The 21,015-nt window shown below is 44.8% G+C and overlaps 1 protein-coding gene across 2 annotated transcripts in view; it reads left to right on the top strand.

The window, feature by feature from the left end:
• Nucleotides 1-14,364, top strand: part of LOC119173336 (uncharacterized) — a 763,312-nt gene extending 748,948 nt beyond the window's left edge. For both annotated transcript variants that reach the window (XM_075896115.1, XM_075896122.1), the window contains one exon: nucleotides 13,625-14,364. In XM_075896115.1, coding sequence (XP_075752230.1) covers nucleotides 13,625-13,756 — 132 coding nt within the window. In that variant the 3' untranslated portion in view covers nucleotides 13,757-14,364. The remainder of the gene's footprint in view (nucleotides 1-13,624) is intronic.
• The last annotated feature ends 6,651 nt before the right edge of the window (nucleotides 14,365-21,015 follow it).

Below are 21,015 nucleotides of genomic sequence, written 5' to 3'. Positions count from 1 at the left end.
GTGCTTGTTCCATAGGCTTTACTATTCCTTCCCACATCTTCACGGTAAACTCTTTATCCCGCCAAGTCGTACATCTCGTCGCCTTTTTAACTCGTGCAGCGTCCAGCGTTTGCACGGTTCTACGTCTTCTTTTAATCAATCTTTTCTGCCAACAGCCATTGCAGAATGGAACACTTTGCCAGACTGCGTTGTCGTTGAGCGAAACCCTATTGCGTTTAAGCAGTTGCTCACTGATCATCTTACGCTGTAAAATTCTTTTACACTGTTCTTTCTTTTCGACTTTATATGCCTGATTCAAATTGTAACATTTTTTTGTGCTTTTAAATAAGTCTGCGTTTCTATGTGTTATGTTTCAGTATTGTGATCCGATATGTTTTGTAACTCTTTATGAAACCTCCCCCCCCCTTATGTAATACCCCGAGAGGGGCCTTTACGGGAAAAATAAATGATGATGATGATGATGATGACGAATGCAAAGAATAATTAGCAGTGTCGCAGAAGAAATCGAGCTCTGCAATTCTGCTTGGCAATCAAGCATTCTACCATAGAGGCACGCCAAGCCTCGGAAATACTTTGCAAACGATTCTAATGTTCAAAAAACGTCACTCATGGTTGCAGTACTGGCGATCAAATTATATAAACATTGCATATGTACTTCTATGGCACAGCCGTCATGTCGTGTTAACGTGAATTGTAGGCAGGCCCCATCTACTGAGGATGATTTGTGTAGTGGTGTTGAGAGCTACCATCCTCGTGAGTGCCAGCGCTTCATGACAGCTCACCACTTCGGTTGTTCCTAATATCCGTGTTGCTGTCGGCATCGCTTCGTAAGTGCCAAAAACTGCTAATATAAAACATATTCGGCTGTTTACCACATGTGTGTGTGCGAATTCGTGCATATATTAGGCGCCATTTCATGGTTTCTCACTCAATAAAACAGTCACAGTTTCGCAACAAGGGCGAAGTATTTATATGATAGAAACAACTTGGAATGTAATGTTGAGAATGACAGGCATATTGAGTCGTGCAGCGCACTGCTCATGCAGAAATGACGCACAAAAGCAACACACCCAAGAGGAACGACAACTTGACACTCGACACGCGAAGCTTGACACTCGACACGCGAAGCTTGACACTCGACACGCGAAGCTTGACACTCGACGCGCGAAACGCCATCACAGGGAGAGATATGAGTGTGAACTAATACGTGTCTCAGTTGTTAGTTTGCTGTATTTAGAAAGCGCTCTCTTTTCGGAAATGGGGCCTGTACTGTGAGCGAAGTGACCCTTGTGTGCCAAACAACTAAACGCGATTGTGCTGATCAAAGCCGAAGGTGCACGATTTTCCCCTTCCAGAGGATAAGTGCGCGGACAAAGCCCCTTCCCTCCGCGGAGCAAAGCGTGGTAGATGAGGGTGCGTCGGCGCATTGCGACGAGCTGGGAGCCGCCATTTGCTCTTACCTCGCTCGTCGCGCCATCTGAGCAGTAGTGCTGTAAACACGCTATTTCACCCCGTGATAGATATGAATGGCTTGCTGTTTCAACGGTGAAAAAGGTTCCTTCGTGGTTAAGTGGCTAACACCGTGCGCTCACGACCGGGGGGTCCGACGTTCGATCTCGCGCGCTGCAGTCTTTTTATGAAATTTTTTTCTAGTATATATATATATATATATATATATATATATATATATATATATATATATATATATATATATATATACAATCCCACGTTTAAATTCACAGATAAACCCAGAAAAGTGGCTGCGGCAACAGCCACCGTGATAGCTCGGTAATAGAGTATCGAGTATCGAACGCGTAATTTGGAGGCCATATGTTCCATTCCTGCTCACGGCAAGTTATTTTTTCACCCCTTTTTCTTTTTTAATATTTCCTATATATTGGTTCTAATAATTTCCCCTATACACTCTTTGGCATTATTGTCTGTTAGATCTCAATATTATTGTGTCAAAATACGCAAAAACGAGCCCTTAGGTATACACTCCGTTCCATTATTCATTAACGAGGGTCTCGTACTGGCAGACTTGGTGCCGTTAGGTTGTATACGAGTGACTATTGGTCAGCTGCCAGCTCGTAATAAGTTCACGTGCTACGTGGCACCGTACAGTCTCATAAAAAGTGTGTCGCGCCACGGCTACAAGTGGCGCTGACCAACTCTCCCACGTTTAAATTCACAGGTAAACTCAGTAAAGTAGCTGGGTGAATAGCCCCTTGATAGCTCAGTGGTAGAGCATCGAACGCGTAATTCTGAAGTCGTCGGTTCAATTCCTGCTCACGGCAAGTTTTCTTTTCAGCCACTTTTTTTCTTCTGATTTACTTTACAGTGGTTCTAATAACTTCCGCTGTGTATTTCTTGGCAGCATTGTCTGTTAGATCTCATTATAATGTGTCGAAACACGGAAAATTGAGCCCTTAGGTATACACTTCTTTCCCTTATTCATTAACGAGGGTATCGTATACTGGCAGACTTGGTGCGTTTAGATTGTATATAAGGGGCCATTGGTCAGCTGCCATATCGTAAAAAGTTCACGTGCCACGTGGCGCCATACAGGCCCATAAAAAGAGTGTACCACACTCGCCGCCATGGCTACAGGTGGCGCTTACTGACACTCCCACGTTTAAATTCACAGCTAAACCCAGTAAAATGTCTGGGGGAATAGCCGCCTTGATAGCTCATTCCACTTCCGGCTTTCGAGCAATACGGTCACGGAATGTTCGACTCCGACGGAGCGGCTTAGACGGCCCGAAGGGGCCACGGTACAGGGTTTTTGTGCCTAGCACCGGCGATCAGGTGATTCTGCCCAATCTGCCTTCCGGGCGTATTGTTGCGAATACCGTTTTCATGCATGGCGATCCGAGAGCCCGGCCTTAGCACGTCGAAGATTACCGGAACACTTTGGCCAAGCTTGGTGCGCTCGCCGACGTGTTGGATTTGGGGGCTATCAAATGAACCACGAATGGGCTGTGACACTGAAGAGTGCTGACGCTGCTCGGAAGTCGCTCTCCACCGTCGATGGGAAGGTAAAGGATCGTCCATGTTTGCTTATTGACCGAAATAACCGAGAGGTTCGCTTGAAGCTTCACTGGTTGCTGCACGGCGTGACCGATGAAGACGTGCGTGTTTCCTTGACTCCCTATAGGAAAGTATCCAAAGTGAAGCGGGAGAAGTGGAGAGCGCCGGGAATAACTGAAAAGGGCTCAGCGACGTGGTCTATGGAAATAAAGCTGCGCTCCGCCGTCAAGGTGGATGACATTCCACACCAGCTCAAGATTGCCGGGGAGTTGACTCTCGTTGTCGTTCCGGGCCGTGCTCCGTTATGCCTACGGTCGCATACGTCGGGACTGCTGAGTACCCCACTGCAGTCGTTGTCGCCGCTTCGGCCAAGAAGACGACGACTTCTGGAAGTTATATGCCAGTGTGACCGGACCAGCGCAGGAAAGTGACGCACTGGAGCACCTCATGGACGAAGCAGACTCGGAAAAAACAGCAGGAGTTAGCCCGATTTTTTGCTGTGCAAGACGGGTCGTCATGCTGTCAAGAAGAGGGCGTGTGTGAAGCACCAGGTGAGCCCAAAGCAGGGCTTCCGTACGAAGACGTAAGAAAAAGCCATGAAAAGGGTGATGCAAGCCGCACCGGCGACAAGTTTCCCGGCTTAGCCGTCGAGACCTCCTACGAGGCAGAACCGATGACTGGGATTGAAAGCGACAATGGCATTGTGACGGGGAAGCGTCCCGTGATACAGAGAAAGAAGAGAAGGGCACCACTGCTGCCGTGACTGACGAACAACCCGCTAAAACGACTCTCGCTGGGCGGCCTCTCCTTCGGCCACGGCAAAACATTTCGACAGAGCGCAAGACGGCGGAAACGCCGCCGTCGCCACCTTCAGGACTGTACTTGGACAAGGCGTTCAGGAAGGAATTGCAGTTGTAGGGTAAGCGCAATGCCTCTAGGTTTTTCACAGCCTTACAATGGCGCAAATAAAAAATTCGATCCGTGTGGGCACTTCAAATGTGCGAGGCCTCGCCTCACGCAGAAAAGAATGTCAGATTTATCGACTAGTAAGTGACCTCGACCTTGACATCCTGGCAGTTCAAGAGGCTGGAGTTTATGGCGGCGATGAAACTGGGGACCCGGTGTGCCGATTCTTGCCGTGGTTTTCTGCTATAGTTAGCCATGCCATAGGGACGTCTCCCGCCTGCGCGTTGTTCGTCCGACAGAGTCTGGGCGCTAAATTAGAAGCCTTACCGTCATGTCCGTCTGGTCGGCTCATTGTACGCGATCTTTTGTTTTTGTGTTTGGAGAGGCGCGTAATTTATTTGTACGCACCTACTGTCGCCGATGAAAGACGCATATTTTTCGAACAGCTAATGCACTATACCCAGTATATTAGGTTCGTTATCATTATTGGCGACTTCAAATGTGTTCTTTCACCCAAAGACAAAACTAGCGAATACCATTACAGGGATGCAAGTACCACTGTCTTAAGCGATATAATAAGGGACCATGGTTTGGAGGATGTGGCTGAATGTCTCGGTGGTAGCAGGACTATGCTGTACACCCACTTGAAGGCAGCCAGCCAAGCCCAACAAGAAAAGGGCGTACGTGCGTGTTAAATTGGTGTCGCTTTGCAAGGCTTACCATGGTAACGCCGTTTCATTTAGTGACCACTGCTTGATTAGCTTTGTAGTAGCTCGCACGAAAAAAACGAAAAGGGCCCTTGAGTGGCAACTATGGAAATTGAACTAGAATTGGCTGAGCGACGAAAAATTTATTGCGGAAGTAATGACGGAAGTTGAAGAAAGGAAAGTTCTTAGTAAGAAGACGTTCAGAAAAAAATGGAAGAACTTCGAGCAGGCTGTTAAATTGAAGGCTTTGGAGCGTTCGAGCGCTATAAGCAGAGAAAAGGGAGCAGAAGAAAAGCACATGCACAGGAACCTGGCCAAATTGCTCATCGAAGAATGTAGGATGCCCGGCTTGTTTTTTGACAATATATTCGTGCATTGAAATGTCAAATAGAACGGTTTGATATCGAAAGATACCGCGGTGATATGATGGGGGCAAGGGCCGACCGACTGATAATGGCAGAAGCAGCTTCAAAAAGGGCATTGGGCTCAGAAAAGTGGCATGCGCGACGTGATAAAATAACAGAAATTTAACATGAGGGTGAAGTCAGCGATGCCGCAGATGTTACAGAGCATGCTTTCTTTGAGCAATTCAATGATTTATTCGCTGCCAGCTCAGTTGATGTTGACCATTTTAAAAAGAGTTTTTAACGTGGATGGCAAAGCTTGACAATAATACGAAACAAATATTGAAGGAACCCATTTCGGAAGAGGAACTTAACAGTGTTAATAAAAGTATGCGTCCGGGGAAATCCCCTGGCCTTGATGGTCTGACTTCCGCCTTTTATAGGTGTTTCATGTTAGCAATAGCACCAGTCTTAGCCGAAGTTTACAATGAGGCGGTCGAGCTGAAAGTATGACTCCCGTCCTTTTCATCCTCTCACACGGTCCTTACACCAAAATTGAAAGACACCATTGCACTGCGTAGAGTAACTTCTTACCGCCCAATTTGCCTCACTAATGGAGATTATAAGATATTCATGAAAATCCTAGCTAAAGGTTGCAAACAGTCAATACGGAGCTCGTGGGGCCACATGATATGTGCGGCATTAAAGGTCGAACTATTCTCGCTATTATACATGCCACACGGAGCATCTTGGAGTGTGGCGACGCTATTGGTGCGCGAGTGGCAATGCTGCAAATGGACCTCGAGAAGGCTTTCGACAGCGTGCCTTATGAAATTCTGCTGTGCATCGTAGAATAAGTGAATTCAGGGAAAATAATCAAAGAGGGGGTTGCCATGGCATACCGAGACTGGTCAACGTGGCTAATCGTTAACAAGGCGGTGGAGAAGCGCATCCCAGTCTCATTTCATTTCATTTTATTACCTTAAAGGTCCCCAGGGGTACATTACATAAGGGGTGGGGTTACAAAAAACGTACAAAAAAGCCATGAATTAGCTTGAAAAATGGCTTTTGACGATATGCATAAATGTTGATGGACAGGTGATTGCTGCAATATGGTGGGAAAGGTCATTCCAGTCTTTTGCTGCTGGAAGAAAAAATGAGGCAGCAAAAGTAATGGTGCGGGAACGTTGACGGGCAACTTGGAAGACATGGCCAATGCGAAATGGGGGGGAAATGTAAGGTTCGATTGCAAGTGGACTGTGAAAAAGTTTATGAAACAAGCAAAGGGTGACAATGCGGCGGCGGGAAGATAGAGGGAACAGGCCAATTTCTTCTTTTAAAGATTACACGCTAATGCAATAGGCATATAAAGAATAAATAAACCTAGTAGCACGGTTTTGAAGTGATTCGAGTGCAGTAATGAGTTACGCGTGTTGTGGGCTCCAAATCGACGATGCATATTCAAGCTTGCTTCTTACGAGGGACTGATATACTAATAATTTTACATGGCGGGATGTGTTGCGCAGATGTTGTTTAGGAAGCCGAGAGTACGATTAGCAGCTGCGATGATAGTCCGGATGTGCTCAGCCTAAGTTAGGTCACTGCACAAAGTTAGGCGAAGGTATTTGTAGGAATTGCACAAGTTGAACAGTAGTGTTAGAGATTACATAGGAAGTGGTGAGCGGGTTATGGTGACGCTGAAACGACACAAGTTTACACTTGTTAAGATTAAGTTCCATTTGCCACCGTTCACACCAACGCTGCACTTGGTTAATGTCTCTTTGGAGGCTAATTTGATCAGATACAATCGTTACTGTGCGGTACAAAACGCAGTCATCAGCAAACATGCGTATGTTACAAGTTAAGTTCGTTGGTCAAGCGTTCAATCGGTCAGGGTGGCCTTCTCCCACCGCTATTTTTTGTTCATATATAGAGTCCTTTTGTTTGAGTGTCATAGAGAACGACTGTGTCCGCGGGTTTAAGCTGCATGAGGTTGAAGTCCGGCTCTTGGCTTATGCGGACGACATTGCCATTTTTTGCTCGGACTCTGACAGCATAGCAGAGGCTGTCAAATGTGTTATTAACTTCTGTGCTGCAAGCGGAAGCGCTGTAAACTAGGGAAAATGCCTTGGCTTTTCTCACGGTAACTGGTTAGAAACCTCAGAGAGTTTTGCCAGCATGAGGTTTGTTACGGCACCGGCGAAACACTTGGGCGCCCCCTCGAATGCTACAAAGACAGCGATTCATACTGGAGGAGCCAAGTGGATAACCTGCGTTAATTAGTGAACACGTGGAATGGCTGGAGTTGGTCTGTTTTGTAAAGCCACAATTTACAATATATTCTTATTTAGTAAAATTTGGTGTATCTTACAAGTCTTACATTGTTCAAGGATAAACATCCAAAAATTTCACCGTTTGTACGCTGTCTTCGTTTGAAAATCGTCTTGGGAAAGATCGCGTCGGACCATTGTATTTCTTAGAGTGCGAAATGCTGGACTGGGCTTGTCGCATTTGTTTTTCAGACAGGTAGTTAATCGATTTTGTTTCCTTAGCGACATCAACAACCCAACCCTTCGCACTGTCTATCAACTTCGCCTGGGGCAACACTTGCCTAACATGGTTGTCTCAACCAGCAGCGTACCCGGTTTCGTTTATGGCTTTCTCCGTGAAGTTGTGCTTTCTTGTAGGTTTCTGTCAGCGTGGTTTTCACTTCAATACTTGAGTCAAGTCCAACGTAAAAAGTTGTACAAGGACCTATGTGATGTGTTTTTACCAGTGCCTTTGTATCGGTTCCTTTACAATGTATGCCATGGGCGCAGTGTTCTAAATCGCGTCAGGTCGATGAAAATACCACCAGGTACATAGAATATTTTTTTTAATTTACATACCGGTACGCTGACTGTCAAATCCTGGATGGCTGCAAAGGGGTTTTACATTTCTTTGTACACGCATCACATAATTTGCAGAAAGGAGAAGACGATTGAGCATGTATTCCTTGACTGCTTGAATGTTGTCTTACTTTGGTACGTGCTCAGCGCACGCTCAAAATAAATTCTCCCCTTGATGCACATGTCATCCGCTATTTGCAAATACAAACTGACGACGGTACCCCATATGATATGATAATGCTTAAGGCTCTTCATAGCATTTGGAAATCCAGAATGGCAGCTATGCACAATGCTGTAGATGCACGACGGCCCACCCAGTACTTCAAAGAATATATATAAAAAATTTTGTGGATGAACACAAAATGGCGGAATTTACTCCAGAGTAGCTGCCGCGCCTTGAATTACTATCGACGATGAAAACTTTTTAACAGATGCGTGGCCACAACATTTGAGCCACTGTTTTCAACAATGTTTTGGATTGTGTTGTGTTATTATCTGTGAATATGTGTATTATTTATGTGAGCCAAAAACAGGCAATAAAGAAAAAAAAGATGTGATAGCTCAGTGGTGGAGCGTCGAACGCGTAATTTGGAGGTCGTAGGTTCGATTCCTGCTCACGGCAAGTTATTTTTTCACCCACTTTTATTTTTTCTTATTTACTTTACATTGGTTCAAATAACCTCACCTATACAATCCTTGGCATTATTGTCTGTTAGATCTCATGATTACTGTGTCAAAGCACGGAAAAGCAAGCCCTTAGGTATACACTTCTTTCCCTTATTCATTAACCAGGGTCTCGTACTGGCAGACTTGGTGCCGTTAGGTTGTATACGAGGGACTATTGGTCAGCTGCCAGCTCGTAATAAGTTCACGAGCTACGTGGCGTCAGAAAGGCTCATCAAAAGAGTGTACCACACTCGCCGCCATGGCTACAGGTGGCGCTGACTGACACTCCCACGTTTATAATCACAGATAAACTCACTAAAGGGGCTAGGGGAATAGCCGCCGTGATAGCTCATAGCTCAAGGGTAGAGCATCGAACGCATAGTTTGGAGGTCGCAGGTTCGCTTGCTCTGCTCACGGCAAGTTATTAAGTTATTTTGTCACCTAATTTTCTTTTGTCTTATTTACTTTACATTTGTTCTTTGTCATTGCTTGTCTACATTGTTGTCTGTTCGATCTCATTATTATTGTGTCAAAACACGGACAAACGAGCCCTTGGGTATACACTTTTTTCCTACACACACACACACACACACACACACACACACACACACACACACACACACACACACACACACACACACACACACACATATATATATATATATATCGAACGCGTAATTCGAAGGTCGTAGGTTCGATTCCTGCTCACAGTTGGTAATTTTTTCATCCACTTTTCTTTCTTCTTATTTACATTCCATTGGTTATAATAACTTCCCCTGTACATTCCTTGGCATTACTGTCTGTTATATCTCATTAATATTGTGTTAAAACACGGAAAAACGAGCCCTTAGGCATACACTTCTTTCCCTTATATATATATATATATATATATATATATATATATATATATATATATATATATATATATGTGTGTGTGTGTGTGTGTGTGACGTAAGAAGGCAGGGATGGTTAGAAGTAGATGAGGAAGAGGTGCTTATGGAATAAACATGGCGTATGAGCCAGGCCACGTCTCCCATTTATCATAGCGTCACACGAGCCGAGAGGATGGAGACATTCTAGCCTCTTTATCAGTGTCTCATCATCGACGCAGTTCTCTACAAGACGCCCTGACAATATGACTACGGAATCATCTCGTGGCCGCACACAGCGACCAGCACCATGCCAGAATCATCGACTGCCCTTCCTATCCCCAAGTACACCGGAGCAGCGGACGATGGACCTGTACAGGACTTGTTCGACCTGTTCGAGCTCCACGCAACTGCTGCATCATGGTCGGAACGGGAGATGATCATCAACTTTACTGACTACGTCTCCGGTGAGGCCTTCGAATTCTACCTCACCCACATATTTCAAAACGATGAGTCATCGGAAAAGATAAAACAAGAAATAATCATTTGGTTTAAAGAAGACAACGACGACCACGACGAAGACTTCCTTGTAACCCCCCATCTACAGACAACCACACTCAGTCGTCAAGGTCAAAATCAGCCTTCACAAATTGACTCCTCAAGTGCATATAAATCAAACGCTTACCGTTCGCTTTGTAATGACACCGTGTGCACGATAAGTCAACTGTCGACGCATCGAAAAACTACCCGAACCCGTTATGACGACTCGAAAAAGTTTTTCTCATCACAAAACTATTTCTATGGTTCAGCAGACTGTGCAGATTGAGCCTAGTAATGCCACGTCAACTGTGGTATCCTCAACCAGAGCTCACCAATCCAAGTACCGAAATAATGCAGACGTAATACAAACATCATTCCTCACACGCAGCTGTCTGTCAGGAGCGTCCATACAGGATCACCTCACCGGAGCCTCTGAAGAGCGTTTTAGCAATGATGGCGCATTACCAACTATGCCCGACCAGCAAGACATCAGCTCACTATGCATCAGCTGTTTACGGGACATATTAACTTTCGAAAGAAGTGAATGCCCCGTTCCGAAAGGGGCTCGACTACAGCCATCTCCGGAGCAACAACAGCAAAGCAAGCAAAGCCAAGTTTATAAACACATGCGACCACAAAAGAGACTGCAACAAAGGCATAGACGAACGCGAACTTCAACGGGAGCGCGTTCACCAATTGAAGAACATCGAAAATAAGATCTCGAAATCAAAGACCATTTGAAGACGTCAGACACTTTCGCACAAAGAAAAGTCACCAGAGACACTCCCTGCCTCAGCTATTGCACCGACTGCACCACCACAGAAATCGCCGAGAAAGACGCGGAAGCACTGCTTGCACACCGCAAGCACTCAGGCACTTCGTCACAGTCTGTCAAAAAGCACGAAAGCAAGAAGCACTGGGATGGCACCATTCACGAAGAAAAATACAACCCCGACGACATTCGAACTTCAAATCCTACAGGCACTCCCAACCTTGTCCGTTTCTCACAAAAACCCAACCGATGTTATCACCAATTCAGATTTCCAGGGTGTGGTTATACCATCCAGGACGCAACCGTCAATCTCGTTCACCAGAGTCTTCTTAGAAATCACCGAACTGCTCCCTCAGCCTTGAAGATTGAGTGAGATTGTGAAACTCCGTCGGGACGTGAAACTGTGAACTTGGCCATTGTTTTGTTTATTCTCTTCTTCAATTTGTTGTAGTTTTTTACCGGTGCCATCATTCGGGGGCAGGGGGAATCCTATGAAATAAGAAGGCAGGGATGGTTAGGAGAAGTAGATGAGGAAGAAGTACTTATGAAATGAACATGGCGTATGAACCAGGCCACGTCTCCTATTCATCATAGCGTCACAATAGTGTATATATATATATATATATATATATAAATAGAATATGGCACAACGGGAGCGTTGTCAACAAGGATAAATATATTTATTTCCCAACAGTTTCGGGAGGGGTCCTCCCTTCACCAGGGGATGAGTTATACTAACATGAACTTCCAAAATTCGTTGCTGCCGCGCGTCCCTATCGCCTTAAAGATGTTTGCGAGAGTGAGAGAGAACTAAAAAGAAGAAAGAAAAAAAGAGAAGAAAAAAGACGGGAAAAAAGAAAAAAAAGTAAAAGAGAGGAAGAACCACTGTCAACACTGAGAACGAAACCAAATATCCGTGTACGTCCACATCCGGTTCTTATCACGTGCCGGTTATATCACGTGCCGGTATAAGAACCGGATGTGGACGTATACGGACATTTGGTTTCGTTCTCAGTGTTGACAGTGGTTTTTCCTCTTTTTTACTTTCTTTCTTTTTTCTTTTTTTTCTTTTATTTTTCGTCTTTTTCTTCACTTTTTTTTTCTTTCTTTCTTCTTTTTTTAGTTCTCTCTCACTCTCGTAAACATCTTTCAAGGCAAGAGGGACGCGGTAGCAACGAAGTTAGTATAACTCATTCCTGATGAAGGGAGGACCCCTACCGAAACTGTTGGGAAATAAATATATTTATCCTTGTTGACAACGCTCCCGTTGTGCCACATCCTATACCTTCACGAAGACTAACTGGCCCATTGAATTATTACTATATATATATATATATATATATATATATATATATATATATATATATATATATATATATATATATATATATATATATATATGGTGAGTGACAGCAACGCTGGCAGCAAAACCCTTCCAAGAGTGTCCATATAATTGTGATTGCAATATAAATTCAAACACATTTACATTGCATCCGTATGCTTCGCCTAACAACGATTTCCAAGGCACGCGGCGTCGGCCGAAATTTCATCTTTTTAGCAAGTCGATTTGGGCTAGCTGGTATGACATGACGATTTTTATAGCGCGAGGACAGAACGATGACAAAAGTGCGAATCATGTTCTTCTTGTCCGTTTGTCGTCGTTCTCTTCTCGTGCTCTAAAAATTGTCACGTTTTATGTTTTTCCTGTGAATGTCGTCGTTTCGCGAATTCGAACTCACGTACCGGCGTTCTTGTTCTCATATTCTATCTTACTGTACATCTAGGCTCTATACGTACCTTGTTTGCGCGTGCACATCTCGCACGAAGAAGGCGCAGGTATAATTCTATGGTCAAGAATAAAAAAAATGCGGCAGATTCTCTTGTCAACAATAGTACCATCTGAGCAACCAACAAATTGTAACGCCACGCAAAAAATGGCAAGCAGCTCTGATATTTCCACCCGCTTCCCAATAAAAGACGATGCGCGAAAGGAACGTATGCGGCATGAGTCAAAACCAACAACTGTTACTGCTTGACATTTAAGCGCATTGCTAAAAGCAAGACGCGCGAAGCCAGTGCACAAGTGTACACAAGAAGAGCGTGCATGCGGCTAACCGTTGCAGTCAACTTCATATGAGCGGCCTACTCCTTTTGAAGAGCGACTGCTGCGATGAGCGAAGGAACCATTGGGCTCTCTCTAACTTGTGGTGAGAGCCCAAGGCATAGAGAAGATCTCATCGCGAGATAAGCCTGCACACATTACTCGGGGCAAGGTTCTCTAAAGGGCGCCATTCGAGGCCAGCCACTTTCCTAGTGATGACGAAAACACACTGAAGCCAATGAGCTCCAAGTATCGCTACAATGTCGAACAAAAAGCAAATAATTTGCATAACTTAGGCGCAACATTAATACGTGGACATTAGGTGGTGTGTTTCTGTACTCAAATACACATTGTACGTAATTTCAAAGACCACAGTGTTTCTTAGGCTGCGCTGAAAATTCAAACCTATGCACGAAAGAGTGCTGGCAGACGTCTTTCATCTCTCGACGACGTTTTCAGTGAAGCACGCAGACACACGGCTATTTTTGTGATCTATTTGTGCGTACTATTACGGATGTCGTTTTTGTCGCTGAAACGAAGGGAGTAATGTTTTTTTTTGCCCTGGAAAAAACTACCGACATGCACGGTCAATCACCGTCATCCAAGAATATAACATGTCATAAGCTTCCTATTTTACCCCGCAATTGTGCCTATATGCATGCATTAACTTTGATGAGGTTATCAACTTTGAGCCTTTGGATATATTGTCTAGTAGTATTGTGAACTAGAAGTTATGCTTTTTTACAATTTGTTGGTTTAGATTACTTGTTAGATGTTAATCTTTGCCCATTTTATTTTCAGTGCAACGAAAATAGCGTCAGAAACTCTTGTCCACAAGGCTGCGCTTGCCGTGTCTTGAATGAACTGAAGCCGCCTTTATATATGTGTTTCCAGGAAGGAAAGACACAACCAATGGGATTTTCTGAAGTTTGAGCCACCTTTATATCTCTGTCTAATATTTTGTCGCATGAAGATTGAAGCTTGATTAACTTTATTGTAGACCTCATGGTATTGCACTTTGTACAAGTGGTTTATTGTTTTCCGCACCAGCTGCAACCTATCTGCACCAAGTAGCCCAATGAAATTTCATGTTCATGGACTCGCGTTGCTTTAGAAACTTTAAGAGTTCAAGCTACTGGAAGTAATTTATTGTCCTGAATTCAGTGCTTGCAGAAAAACCACCCTAACAGACAAACATCTGCGCCAGACCCGGTAAGCAAGAGCCTAGGAGCAGAATGCACGCACAATCAGACAACCTATTTTAGAGCACGCAGATTCCGTAGGAAAGTCAGCGAGAATCAACTGCAAAGTGGTCTCTTTGGCTTCTCAGTAATTAGATAATAATGACTGCGGGCGGGTGGCGACAACGAAGAGCAGAAAAAAATGAAAGATATGTTTGGCATGAGGAGCAGAGTAAAAGATGAACTGCTTGGTCGTAGTCCCGTGTTGTTAGTAGTCGTCATTCAATATTGGACGAGTGGCGCGGTGCTGCACGACATAAAAGCGGATGATGGACGTAATAAAGCTCTGTTGCAAGTTCAGCGCTCGTGCTGCGCACTGTGTCCCTTCGTCCTCGTGGTCTTGTTGCGCTGTGTTTTCCTGGTTAAGTCAGAGATTCTTCTTGGTGCACTTCATTTCACTTTAGATTCTTAAAGACTACTCAATAGGACAATATATAAGAGGTACTATTACAGGACAGCCCGATGACGTCAATTGAAAACACACTTTCTTGTATTATCCAAGGAGCTTAAAGCAATGTTAAGGTATAATGGGACAGTTGTAGGAAAGACTCTTCCCGTCTGATGCTTCGTGGAAACAAAAATTGGCAGATCCCACGTACAAAGGGAATCGATGATATGCGAAGCACAAATGATGAAAGATGATATGTCAACTAAATCAGTACAACGTTACGCGGCGGAGGTAAATTATGCCGCACATAGCTTTCATGTCATCATTATCATGTTTGAACGTGTCATTTGGCTTCTTAATCTATTCGCGTCACGCCATACCAAACTTCGTATATGTGGAGCTAGTAAAACGGCCGCGAGCGTGCTATGAGCGTAACATGTCAAGTTTTCATTGACACGCATGCCATGATTGTCATGTTTGGACCTGTTATTTCCATTCGTCGTCCATTCTCATCAGGTAATAACAAGTTTAGTATATGTGGAGCTAGCAAAACGGCCGCGAGTGCATCGAGAGCGTGGTATCTTGTCATGTTCTTACATGTCAGGCGTGTGAAGATTTTCATGTTTGCACCATGGCAGTCACATACCTTCATCGTTCATTCGGGTCCTTTCATACCAACTTTTTTTATACGTGAAGCTAGTGAAACGGCAACGAGCGCATCATGAAGGGCTCAGCATAATCCAACGTTACGTTGACGCGTGTTAGCAAAACCTGGGCGCTCTATCATCTGATGACAGGCACGACTGGCGCGAGCAGCATTCGTCAGCGCGGCCCGTTGGCAATTGGTGCGAAATGCTACAGGCTGCGTTTTGCGCCGGCACTGACAGCACTGACTCAGACAGCACTGTGTCAGCCCCTCTTCTTCACGGAAGTGTGCCGGGCGCACTTTAACGCGCATGCGTTAAAGCAACGCAGTGCGTCGTACACCTGTGAGTAAGTGCAAGGCAGATCGGCGCCATGCGCCATGGCATCGCCGGTGCGACGCCACAAAACGCCGGCGCGCACGCACACCGGGTCACGAGGAAGTGTATTGACGCATTGAGTGTGACATGTAGTTATGTTCTTACATGACATGCATCTCATGATTATCATGTTTGCACCAGTCACATACCTTTGCAATCCGCTCACGTGGCGTAATACCAAATTCGGTACATGCGAAGCTAGTGAAACGGCCGCGAGCGCATTATGGACGCAGCATGTAGTGATATTGTTACATGACACGCATCTCTTGATTGTCATGTTTGCACTAATCAAAAACCTTCGTAATCCGTTCACGTCCCGTCATACCGAATCCAGTATACGCAAAGCTAGCGTAATGGTCCTGAGCGCATCGTGAGCATGGCATGTAGTCATGTTGTTACATGACATGCATCTCGTGATTATTATGTTGGCACCAGTCACAAACATTCATCCATTCACGTCCCATAATACCGAATTCAGCACAGGCGAAGCTAGCCATACGACCACGAGTGCATTAGGAGTGTGGCATGTAGTCATGATGTTACAAGCCCGGCGTGTCACGAATTTAATGTTAGGGTCTGTCGCTTCTGTTCGCCTTGCAGTCAGGTCATAACATAATAGTTTCGCAACATGCCGTGAACGAAAGCTCCGCAAGAGCAGCGAGACCATGAAATGTAAATTACGACATTTATGATATACTTTATGATTTTATTGTTATGACTAATCACTTATTCTCGCCGTGCAGTCATGATTTGCCATTCTAATTTTGGTATCGATACCCTTATCGATACTGCCAGGAGAGCTATAAGCCGTAGGTGGATAGATAGATAGATAGATAGATAGATAGATAGATAGATAGATAGATAGATAGATAGATAGATAGATAGATAGATAGATAGATAGATAGATAGATAGATAGATAGATAGATAGATAGATAGATAGATACGCTCAAAGTCACCACAGTTTGCTAAGAAATGCTCCGCTTTAAAAAAATACGAGAATATGGAACAGTTCTGGCCATACTGCATCCCACGTGCCCACATTGCAGCTTACAGGAAATCCATCACAGGGTTCGAAACACTATGCATACTCTACGCTGGCGTTATTATACTGTCTCTAGAGCTGTCGATTTGCAGACTATCCCAGGTGCTCCTAATAAAGCGGAAGCCTTGGGAGTCTCATCAAATGTGAAAGTTGAGGGTCGGCGTGTCTTCACTACCAATGCTAATCTCATTACTAGATCACGTCACAGTGTTGTGATATCATGTTGACGCCACTTATCATGTTACGTCACCAGATGGCGTCATCACTTCGTCAGAAGTGAGCCGATCACGGAGGCAATACCAAACCTGCTATCGTGCAGGAAGCGTGGAGCACCTCTGGTCGCAGTGCTTTCTCTGGGTGCGGGCAAGAATCAATAAATAGACAGAGCAGAAAAACAGATCTTGGCTTTTCCATTTCGAATCACCTTACGCAAACGCATTAGAGGTATGTGAGCTCTTTTCAACATTCTATTTCTTAACTTCTATTTCTGATTGTAACATTCAGCCTTCAACGCAGGGTCGATCTCTACTATACTTTTACTGATAAGTTCAACCACTGTCCTTTGCTTTTCAAGGTGCTTTTACGTCCCCTATTTGATCACCTGGTATTAGTTTCAATATTTGCCAGAATCTCACAGCTAATCGCAAAAAATCGTGGCCTGTCTTCTCTCTTCTTTATCTCACCTATCTCGAAACAAGAATAAAGGTAATAAGAATTTATGTGCCCGGTTTACGAATAATTCTGCGCACACAGCTGCCAGAAAGATTTCGTGGGTTGTGATTCTAGACCAGATCAGGCACAGTGCGCAAAAATTGCTGCCTGCAATAGGCCGTCTTCTTTTCTTTAGACGGGACTGGGAACTAACAAACATGCAAATATAAGTTGTTTTGCGCACTAATACCATAATTAAGGAATGCAACGCTTGATCACTAAAACCGGTCTATCTAATTTGCCCAAAGAACACCGGAGCATTCGGAACAGGCTGTGACAACAGTCATGCAGAGAGAGTGTCCTACATACTGTCCTGCCTAAAGCGCGCCGTTGTTGGTGGTCACCTCAGCTTGATGGCATGCTTACATTCTTTTGCAGCATATTTTTTGTGAGTGCCGCTGCAACAAAGCCTTACCGGGGCTAACCACTGGACGGCGAAACCGACGAGAGAGCTGGTCGTCATGTTTTAGATGCGGAGCATCTTATACTCGCGCCTTGTAGTGCACCGTCCGCACCGCTTCTCGAACATTCGACAGCTGACGCGCGCGCATGCGCCGTCGCGCCGTCGCCCACTCTTCCACCATCTGTGCATCCCTTCCTCCTCTACACACCGCGCGCGCTTCACTCCTCCACCATCTGTGGACCCTTCCTCCTCTACACACCGCGTTCGACATCTACAATTCTCCTGATTCTCCAGTGGACGCGCATGTGGCGTCGCGCTTCGAGAACATTCAACAGCTGACAGTGCATGCGCCGTCGTGCTGTATATATACTCAAGGTCGGCACTCGCTCGCTCAGTTGCCGCTCGTCGGTTGGTTTGTATGGCGCGTCGACGTCCAAGGTCGCGGTGAAATGAATTCCAACGAATCCACAAACACAATGATCGACGTCGCTTCGACCAGCGCCGCCCTTTCGCATACGTGTGTACGTGTTCACTCATTTAACACCCCCTCCTACAACCACGTTAACCAATTTAGCCATCGACCCAAGTAAGTCGCAATTTAACACCCCATTTCACAACCACGTTAACCAATTTAGCCATCGACCCAAGTAAGTCGCACTTTAACACCCCGTTAACCAATTATATGGTCCGCATCCTCCTCAGTGTTCCCCCGAGGGAAGCTGCGGGCAATTTTTTTATGTAGAACTCGCGTTGTAAATAGAGAAGTGGCCAGGGTAACGATGCGCCATGTTGGCCCAGTTCTTTAAACTTTGTTCTCTAACAATCTGTGCAGAAAGAAACGGAAGGGACTACTATGTCAGGAGCTTCTATTCGTGTATGGATGTTCAAGGGCTGTCCATTTTTTAAAATAAAATATTTCTTGACATTAGATAATGCCCACTTGCTGGCTGAAGTGTCATGTTCGTGGATGATTGCGGTTGGTACTACAAAAAAATGGTATACTCTGGCATCTTCAATTGGTATACTCTGCCAGCTTCAATTCAAAAATTTAGACGACGGTTTTACTTGAGTTTTCTGATAAAGTAACTGTACTATGTTCGTGCTCCGTTACAAATGGTAACGCATGGTTCTAAGGTGGTGTTTATGAAAAAAGTGTTGAACTACCCGGATCTTGTATAACAAAAATAACTAAAAACAAAACGCATGCAGTTAATAAAAATATTTTAATATTGACAATTTCCATAAATTTTGAAGCACGCGCTTAGTACACTTGGATATAACACGTGAGAATTTTCATACACACTGTTATACGTGTAAACAAAAATTTTTCACATGCCAGGTTAATTAGCGATTCCATAGATAACTACTTACACCAGATATGAACAGTCTGCAGAAATATGCAGCAACTACGTTACTGGATCTTGTTCATTTGTGTTGCTTCTAGTAATGTTATGTCTCAACAGTGTGCGGAAAGGAAAGTTACAGCATTGCACATTCCTTTCAATTGCTCCAGACACTGAGAAACAGATTGTGCTTCAGAACACGATAAAGTACTTCAGGGACGAAGCTCCTGAAAGTCGACTTTTCTTCATTGTCGGCGTTGTGCGCCGTAGGCGCCGTGGGCGATCATGATTATCAGGATGGCGATGAAGGACAAGCGCGTTCCAAACCACGCATTCTCTTTCTGTCATCACGGCACTGCATACGCAAGGTAAACACTATACGCCAAGAATATGGCAATAATGATGGTGAACAGAATGACAATGGTCACCATAGACAAAGACTGGTTTGTGGAGCAGATGACATCTTCATGTATTTCACGATGTATTCCGTATTGCTTGAAACAAGCACCAGCAGGGGAACGTGCACAGACCTCATCTTTGTTACCCTTACGCTATATTCGATACCAAAAGGCACTAATAATCAAGGCGAAACCACAATCACAACTCCACACAACATGATCAATGAATACTACCCCACTTTGTCACCGATTTATATGCGCGAGCCGAGCGGTCCATTTCATGGGTGATTTACAGTAACGCCGCATGATACCTGTGCTTTGCTCAATCATCATCAATCACTTCGTGAATCCACCGCTGGTTTTTGCAGGCGTTAAAGCACTCCATTTTCCATGGGCGTTAAAAAATTCTCTAATGTTGTTGGTGCGCTCGATCCAAAGTTTCGAGACGTTGACGTGTGCTTGGCAACGTTGACTTTTCTTCTGGAACGTTGGAACTGATATTCTTAACGCACGCCTGCTTCTTACCTTTTTATCTGATCCAGACAAAAAGGAGGAGAGGCCACCTTCAGTGAAGGTTCAAGTGGAGGAGAGCCTGCTGTGTCGGACTGTGTGGGTCAAAGAAACGACTGGAACATATTGAAGGAGCATTGGTTCCCACTGTCGTGGCCTCTGGGGAAGTACATTTTGACTACACCCTACTTTACACGTGGTTGCTATTATTCGCAACTGCAGTAACTAATACGATATTCAGAAGCATATGTCGGTGACCTCACTCTTGAGTCGACTTACTCTGGCTCACTCAGAGTCAGATAAACCAGCCATTATGAATCTGGGTGAGTCTGGGTGAATAAATACAAAAAGCAAAAAATTACAAACAGCGAAAAAGCCTTCAACGAGATTCAGCAGCGTCTCCAAAAAGCACTAGTCCTCGGAGACTTTGACGATGACGCCTGGAAACGGTACACACCGATGCCAGAAATGTCGGCTTAGGAGATGTACTCGTACAGTGGCAGGATGGTGTCGAACGAGTCATCGCTCAGGTGAGAAGAACCCTTTTCCGATCAGAGAAAAGTGCTCGCCACTAAAAAGAATGCCTTGCGGTAGTGTGGACCATTATGAAATTCCGCCCATATTTGTACGGTGTCCTTTTAAATGTTGTCAGCGGCCAAGACTCCCTTGGTTGGCTGACAAGTTTCAAAGACACATAATGACGGTTGGCGTGCTGGAGCCTGTAGTTTCAAGAATTTGACATGACAATTGTCTACAAGTCGGTAAAATGACATTGAGAAGCCTATTGCCTTTCTTGTGCGCTATAGGAACCTGCGAAGGCAGAAGGCGACGCCGTGTTTGTAGGCGTTCTGAACACGACTACTGTCACACAACTAAAACGAGGCGACCAGGAACTTGAACCCGTCATTCGTTTTTTTTTCTAAGGTCGCACTACAGCTGCGCCAATACTGTTTGCTTGAGGGCTATCATCGTATTGCTTTCGCAACGACATCTTGTACAAGGTGAACTTCACGTCGAACGGTAGTGGCTATTCACTTGTCGTCCCAACTTCTCTGAGAAGTGAAGTATTACGGGCATGCCATGATGAACCAACATCCGTCCACATTGGTTGCTTGCGAATACTATGCAGAGCG

This window comes from Rhipicephalus microplus, chromosome 5, assembly GCF_043290135.1.
Source record: "Rhipicephalus microplus isolate Deutch F79 chromosome 5, USDA_Rmic, whole genome shotgun sequence".
NCBI lineage: Eukaryota > Metazoa > Arthropoda > Arachnida > Ixodida > Ixodidae > Rhipicephalus > Rhipicephalus microplus.
This window is presented reverse-complemented; position numbering and strand designations above follow the sequence as displayed.